At 35.5% G+C, this 8,470-nt stretch overlaps 1 protein-coding gene across 1 annotated transcript; it reads left to right on the top strand.

Annotated features, from left to right (window-relative positions):
- Window positions 1-6,468: 6,468 nt before the first annotated feature.
- On the top strand, window positions 6,469-8,060 carry LOC133294114 (ribosomal lysine N-methyltransferase 3-like). Its single transcript, XM_061492771.1, has 2 exons — window positions 6,469-7,107; window positions 7,728-8,060. The coding sequence occupies exons 1-2, from the start codon at window positions 6,469-6,471 to the stop codon at window positions 7,926-7,928; spliced, it is 840 nt and encodes a 279-aa protein (XP_061348755.1). The 3' UTR covers window positions 7,929-8,060.
- Window positions 8,061-8,470: the final 410 nt, after the last annotated feature.

Below are 8,470 nucleotides of genomic sequence, written 5' to 3'. Positions count from 1 at the left end.
GTTCATCGAATTCATAAAATCATCACAAAATCAAAAAAAAAAAAAAAAAAAAAATCAAAAAAAAAAGAAAGAAAAAATCAAAAAAAAAAAAGAGAATGAGAAATTGTATATCCAAGAAAAGAATGGATTTAAGTTTCTTGTATGATTGGTCACTTCATTGAAAATTGCAAGCCTTTTGAGAAGGCGGTGAAAATTGATAGATCGTGGTCAATTAAATATCCTTTAGGGAGGATCTATTGCAATCAACAACAAATTTTTGAACCATGAAGAAGAAACAATTGTCTTCCAACCAAAATAAGGGATCTTTGAGTGATCGATGGTCTATTTTGTTAATTAGTGAGATTGGCATGATGTAATGGTTTTGTCATGTTGTCTCCTATAAAAGATTAAATTGGGAGAATATTGAACTGATGTTAACTTTCTTTGGAGCATGTATTCAATGAACTTGTGTGACAATTATCTTTCCTTACATGTTGTTCTGATTCTCTTCTTTTCCTATCACTTTTATTTCTTAAATTTTCACATCTCACGTAGACCACCTCCAACCAAATTTATTCCTTTCAAAACTCACCTCCAAGAAGATTCCTAAAGGCTCATTTGATTGATTCCTATGTTTATAATGGGCATGAGTAGTCATGGATTTGATGGAAAAGTGCAAGTCACTGAGCTCATAAATGATGAACATTGTTCCTAGGAACAAAGAAAGTCAGAAGGAAACCGTTCGAGATTCATACACAAGCTCGAATTAATATCCTTTTTGAACAAAAAAGCTTAGGAAAGAAATTCACTAAGCTGAGGCATGGTGATTAAAAAAGAAAAAAGCCTCTCGCAGAAATACCTTGTAGTTTGGCATACATTGGGGCAAACTCATTAAGCTCAGCAACTCAAGATTAGCTCAGTTAAGTTTGACATACCCTGAGACAATTTCTTCGGATTTTATAGCTAAAGCTTGGTGCAACCCATTTGGCCTAACCATTAAATACTTGGGGCAAATTCTCCCAGCTGTTTACACATGAATTCTCTTGGTAATGATTTTGAGAGAGCATCATCCAAGAAGACATCTTTAAGCATGGTACAAACATATGGTCCAATCTCTAAAGAGAAATCTTCTCAGTCCATAGAAGACAAAAAACAAAAAAAACAAAAAAATAAAAAAGAGGATGAAAGATAAGCCTGTTAGGTTGAAAACCCGCAAGGGCTACCTAAGCAAAAGTTAAGGCAATAGAAAAAATAGGATGAAAGATAAGCCTGTTAGGTTGAAAACCCAGAAGGGCTGCCTAAGCAAAATTTAAGGCAAGAGAAAAAAATAAAAGGAAAAATAGACCCGTTAGGTTGAAAACCTACAAGGGCAGCCTAGGCAAAATTTAGGGCAAGTCAAAGGGACGCAATTTGGTAAAAGGAAATTCACACTTGGCTTTCTACCAAAATGTCATTTTGATGACTTATTCATTCAAGAGAAAGTCAACCGGATCAAGAAAAGCAAATACTGGCGCAGCGCCATAATATCATCAAATGAAGAGCCTTTACATATATAATGTCCACTTGTTCATAGGAATCTCTCAAAAAGAGAATAAAGGAATCTAGACTGGGGCAAACACTTAACCCTCCATGATCCTCCATTTGTATCATCATCTACTACCTTTCACGCAAATACCCACATTCTCTTTGAGATCTCAAGTTTTTCAATCATTTTCAACCTTTCAAAGTTATGCATGTTAGTTGAATAATGTTTCAAAGTAAGAGAACATAAGTACAATAACATGATTTAATAATTTGGTGACAATCTCTCAAATTAACAATTTAGGCCAAATGAACTTAATTGGGTTTCAACTTAAGGAAGGCTACAAAAGATTTCTCAATCATTCCTCTTTATCTAGAAGGTTTAACACTCAAGAGCTACAAATGAGCACATGTCTCCAAGTTCAAAAAGGCTCAATGTCTTCCGTCAAGGTTTGAGAACAAATACTTATGAAGGAAACAAGTTAGATATATCCACAAATGAAAGAGTACAAATCAAACACTAATGTGAGAATTGGATGACATGTCAATGAATTTGAGATGGCATGATTTTGACTTTAAACATTTGTTGAAGGATTGAAGTTTTCAAGGAAAACAACATGGTCAAAATATTTCTCATACTCCAGTGAATTTTCACACGAAGGCTTGCCAAAAAGTAAAAAATCTCAAAGTTTGAAAAAATTCTGCATGCATTGTATATGACATCATCTTTGCATATCCTAAAAAGTAAAAAATCTCAAAGTTTGAAAATTTCAAAAAATTTCTGCATGCATCGTATATCACATCATCTGTGCATATCATAAAAAAAATCTCAGTGTGAAAATTTCAGGATTTTCTGCAAGCATTTCATATCATAATAAAAAGCGGATCCACTCTTCCGCGCCTTTATTTTTCTGCAAAGCGGGTCCACTCTTCCGCGGCTTTAGTTTTCTGCAAAAAGCGGGTCAAGTCCGCCACCTTTAAATTTCTGCAAAGCGGGTCAAGTCCGCCACGGGTCAAATCCGCCACCTTTAAATTTTCTGTCAAGCCGGGTTCAAGTCCGCACCTTTAAATTTCTGTCAAGCGGGTCAAGTCCGCCACCTTTAAATTTCTGTCAAAGCCGGGTTCAAGTCCGCACCTTTAAATTTCTGTCAAGCCATTCTGCCGCACCTTTAAATTTCTGTCAAGCCGGGTTCAAGTCCGCACCTTTAAATTCCTGTCAAAACGGGTCAAGTCCGCCACCTTTAAATTTCTGCAAAGCGGGTCAAGTCCGCCACCTTTAAATTTCTGTCAAAGCGGGTCAAGTCCGCCACCTTTAAATTTCTGTCAAAGCGGGTCAAATCCGCCACCTTTAAATTTTTGTCAAAGCGGGTCAAATCTGCCACCTTTAAATTTTCTGTCAAGCCGGGTTCAAGTCCGCACCTTTAAATTTCTGTCAAGCGGGTCAAGTCCGCCACCTTTAAATTTCTGTCAAAGCCGGGTTCAAGTCCGCACCTTTAAATTTCTGTCAAGCCGGGTTCAAGTCCGCACCTTTAATTTTCTGTCAAGCCGGATTCAAGTCCGCACCTTTAAATTTCTGTCAAAGTCGGGTCAAGTCCGCACCTTTAAATTTCTGTCAAAGTCGGGTCAAGTCCGCACCTTTAAATTTCTGTCAAGCCGGGTTCACGTCCGCACCTTTAAATTTCTGTCAAGCCGGGTTCACGTCCGCACCTTTAAATTTCTGTCCAAGCCGGGTCCACTCTCCCGCGCCTTTAAATTTATGCCAAGGCGGGTCCATTCTCCCGCACCTTTAATTTTTCTAACAAGACGGGTCCGCTCTCCCGCGCCTGTAAATTTCTGTTAAGACGAGTCCATTCTGCCGCACCACTTATTTTTAGCTCAATTCAGGTCCATTTTCCCGAACCATTTTATTTTTAAGTTAAATTTAGGCCCCTGCGCCCTCACCGTTTAGCTATTGAGCTCCTACGCTCGTCATTTCTGTCCTTCACTCATTAAAGCTGAGTCCTCTGTCCCACAACTGAGATTAATTTAGCCGTGACGGCTTGTTAATCTTATAATATAATTTTGGGTTATTTTAACTGTGACAGTTTGATAACCCGAAATCAACAGCTTACCTAGAGCATACTTATTTTTCCTATTTAAGTCGGGATCTCAATTCCGCATATATTTACCTTTTAGGCCCCCGCGTCATCAATGTTTACCTTTTGAACTTATACGCGCATCATTGTATATATTTATACCTTAATATCCACACTTCATATGTTTCCCGGACAAAAATGAGAGTTCACGTCTTTACTTATTCTTTAATATGATAATATGAAAATTACAATTCATATTTTCTAATAAAGATAAGTAAAGAGGGGCAGCTGTAATCACTCAATTTTGTCCTTACACATAATAAATAATAAAAAATAAAAATAAATCATGAACCATTCATTTTGGAACATATTTGTTATTATTACTATTTTGTTTTATATTAAAAAATAAAATAAAAGAAAAGTAAAAAAGAAGAATAAAAAATTTAATTAAAATAGGATTCTTAATGAAAAAGAAACCTTCAGGGGATGTCGGTTCTCAAAACCATATACCCATCACTCATTATCACATCGTTAATGGATCCCACGTGCTGTCCATGTTGAGCAACGCATAGCTATGCCATTTTTTGAAGAAAGATATCGTAGGGGAAGCATAAAAGCAGAGATAGAGTAGGGTGAGTTGCAGGGTTTATCCAAAAAAAAATATTTTATTGAAGAGCAGAAAAAATTTACACCGCCAAACCCATGGTATAAAAAGGTTTCATACTAAGAGAGTAAAAAAAAAAGAGAGAAAATTCTAGAGGAAAGCTGTGAAAAATTCTCTGAGATAGAAAATAGAAAAGGAGAACAAATACAACGAAGAGAGGGGTTAAGAGGTTCAGAAATTATTTTATTTCTAAAAAGAAGGAGGTGAAACCAATAAGAGATATCAATATGTCATCTTCATCACAGTAAAAGATTCAAGAACCTTCTCCTTTATTTTCCATTCCTGATCACCTATGTTTGCCATTACCACTGCTGACTGAAGCAACCTCCAAGAGTTACACATTTCAATCAAGATGTTACGAGGAGTATCTTGCTCAGTTTCTCTCCACCATAGATTCTAAACTCAAGGTCAGTTTTAATATTTTGGTTAAAAGAAATTTATATGCATTAGTCATTCAATATGTGTATACGTTGCTAAAGAATGCGTGTGCACGTTTCATTTCAAAGGGTTCCTTTTGTGTCTTTGTATTTGCTATTTATTATAATATTAAATGGTGTCATAAGGGCATAAATATTAGAAACAAATGTGGAAAACAAGAAAAAGGTGGTTCAGGAACCACATTCTAAGTTATAAGATATATATGAAATGAATAGCAAATTTCAGCTTTCTTGATCTAGGCACGTACGCCATCATGAGGAATGCTGTCATGTTGCATGTTTTAATATTTAATATTTCATTGTATCTTTTGATTCTTGTTAAAGAGTTGTTTTAATGGATCATCAAACTTAAGCTCCATGGCATGCACACTCACGAAGCAATATGCCATTTGTTTGACTCATTCCAATTTCTTTGCTTTATACTAACAATGGTAACAATACTTTGTCGTGTTATAAAACAATTTGAATATTTTTTTTTTGATAACAAACAATTTGAATATTTTAATAATATAAATTTGCAAACATCATTGTTTTTGGTCCATGTACCTGCGCATTCACAGCGTTGCCTTTTGAAGGTAACATAATAACTTTGTTTTTTTGTTGTTTATTATAACATGTTGCAATTTCTCAAATAATATTTTTTTACATTATACTAACGATGACCTAAAATCCAGTTAGATTTTATCAATAATTCTAAATAAAAATTATCATATTAGATTTACATGGGTAATTTAACCGTGACGGTTTGTTAATCCCATAGATTTTGTTTTGGATCATTTTGGTCGAGACGACTTGGTGATTCAAATTTTATTTAAGTTTATCATAAAATAACATGAAATATATGTTAAAAGGATTAGCTGAGTTGTGACAGCTTGTTAATTCCTTTATTCTTTAGAATCATTTCGACTGTGACAGTCCGATGATTTTAGACCATTTAGTAATAATAAACAAACAAACAAACAAAAAATCAAGGTTTTATTTAAAACTATTTAATTTTGGGTTAATTAAAACATAAGGAATAAAAAATTAGTTTGATATCAATTGAAATGGGAGTCAGCTAAGCCGTGACGGCTTGTTAACCCCACACATTTTATTTTTGACTCATTTTTGCCAAGACGGCTTGGTGATTCAAAATTAAATCAAATTTATCATAAAATTTACGATAACAAAAAATAATAATATGAATATTATTATTCTTCTAAAAAAGGATTAGCTGAGTTGAGATAGCTTGTTAATCCTGCAATTATCATTTCGGATTATTTTAACTGCGACAGTTTGATATTCCGAAACCATCAAATCCAAAATTTTCAAATTAAAACTACTTTCAAAAAAAATAAAATCAATCAACACACAAATATTTTCTACAGAACGACGTAGCTTTGAGTTCCCTATTGTACCGAGGGATACGTCGGAGCGGGACCATCCCGTCAAGCACAAAAATAAAATTTCAAAATTAGTTTTCTTTTCCAACGATCAATTTTATTTAGGGTGAAATAAATATTTAAAATATTATCAATAATTTGCACAATTAATATAAGGTAACCGTTTTTTAACGGACGGTGTAGGGTGCTAATACCTTCCCTACTCGTAATCGACTCCCGAATCCATTTCTTTTGTATTCAAAGACCAGTTGTCTTTAAAAAAGGTTTTTTCCAATGTTTTCCTAAATAAACTTTGGTGGCGACTCCATTGTTTTAACCATTCAATATTCTTTCGCCGTCACGTCGCGATACGGTTGCGACATCCTCCTTTTGGTAGTGAGGATATCTGTATGGTCTAATATTTGGAATGGATGCATCTTCTTTCAGCAAGATTCGATGGTCACAATGCCTCTGAGGTGGTATTCCTGCGGAAAATCGAGGCTTTCACGCCCTCACCCATTAAAGTTGTTAACTTTCTGTCATTGTTAAACAATACCAAGGCAAAACATGAGTGGTTCTTGATTTACCTATTTGCTATACATGCTGCAATTCAAATTTTTTACTTTTTCAGCCAAACAGAGCACGTGTTTGTGTTTTTGCCTCTGAACAACTTGCTCTCTTTGTTTTTTCTGCTTAGGCGTATGAGGGCATTCAAGCGGTGGATGAAGTCTCAGGGATTCGAATGGAGCGATGCATTGGAGTTTGTGGACACCCCAGAAGAGGGAATAGCTGTGAGAGCTTTGTGCCAATTGAAGGAAGGTGATGTTGTGGCCAAGATGCCAAAGGAAGCTTGCCTTACCATCAAGACCAGTGGGGCACGTGAGATCATTGAAGATGCTGGTTTGGATGGTCATTTGGGGTTAGCATTTGCCATCATGTATGAGAGAAGCTTGGGTGGTGACTCCCCCTGGGCTGGGTACCTTCAGCTTTTGCCTCACCAAGAGTGCTTGCCATTGGTTTGGACCCTCAATGAAGTAAACGCCCTTTTGTGTGGTACTGAGCTTCACCAGGTATACCTTATGTTATAGAGCTAAAGTAATCATTAGGGATGGATTAAAGTTGACCATACAGAAATATGACAATGTATGTTCGTGTTTGTTGATTGCTTTTTCGTCTTTGCTCTAGTATACTTGTTTGAAAATGGCTAGAGTATAGTGTTTGTTTCTTGATATAATTTTTACTTTTTAGTCTGTCTTTTAAGTATAGTTTATGAATCCCTTGTTTTTCTTTTGACATATGCATACGAGAATAGCATTGGAACCTTCATAATATGAATGATGTCAAGGAATTTTCCAGTTTACTTTCTGTTCTTTATTTGCTGTGGCTGGGGTTCAATTAATGTATATTAGATTTCACAGTTATGTCCTTTGAAAGGTAGTTTGAACGTTAGAGAAGAATAAGGGTACATATTAATAAGTTTATAATGCTGATTGCTGAGTGGACCCTGCACTTATAAGGGAAGTAAAATGAAAGAATATCTGAGTACTTGTGATCGGCACTGCATTTAAAATTTCCAAGATATTTTTATGACTGTTCTTTTAGTCCTTGGCATCAAACTAGTGTTTTGAAATACAAAACTATGTGCTTTGCCGTTCATGAAAATTTTCTGATCTCTTACAACTGTAGGCAGGCAGTGCAAGAAGAAAAAGCTCTTATGTATGAGGACTGGAAAGAGGATATTCTGCCCCTATTGGATTTGGCACCTTCAAAGCTTAAACCAAAATTCTTTGGTATAGAACAATACTTTGCAGCAAAAAGTCTAATTTCTTCGCGATCGTTCTCGATTGATGATTACCATGGTTTTGGCATGGTTCCCTTGGCAGATCTGTAAGTAAAGCCTCTGGTGATTACCATGGTTTTCTTTACTAGTCTCGGATTACCCCTTTAACTGCTATTTATTATCATTTAACTTTGCCTTACCCTTGTAAATACTCAAATCCATAGATGAATTAAAATCTTTAAGATGGTCATTTTATTCAATTTGACTCCAATACCTCAAATATTCACCAAGACTCTTCAATCTAGTTGGTATTCCAATATCGTATCAGAATACCATTTAGATTCCCCTGCTAGTGAGAAGCAAGCATTCCTGGATAAATGATATGTATGCTGTGCTGTAAGTCAAAGTTGTATTAGTTTGTACGTGTTTCATTTAGTATTTTTGTGGTTCTAATGTACCTGGAGAAAAAACCCTGGTGTTATCAAGTGAAAAACATTTATATGGTTCTCAAAACCATATACCCATCACTCATTATCACATCGTTAATGGATCCCACGTGCTGTCCATGTTGAGCAACGCATAGCTATGCCATTTTTTGAAGAAAGATATCGTAGGGGAAGCATAAAAGCAGAGATAGAGTAGGGTGAGTTGCA

This window comes from Gastrolobium bilobum, unplaced genomic scaffold (genome assembly GCF_033153095.1).
Source record: "Gastrolobium bilobum isolate Gb01-03AN ecotype WA unplaced genomic scaffold, APGP_CSIRO_Gbil_v1 utg64140, whole genome shotgun sequence".
Lineage (NCBI taxonomy): Eukaryota > Viridiplantae > Streptophyta > Magnoliopsida > Fabales > Fabaceae > Gastrolobium > Gastrolobium bilobum.
Note: the sequence above shows the minus strand (reverse complement) of the source record. Positions and strands in the feature narration are given on the sequence as shown.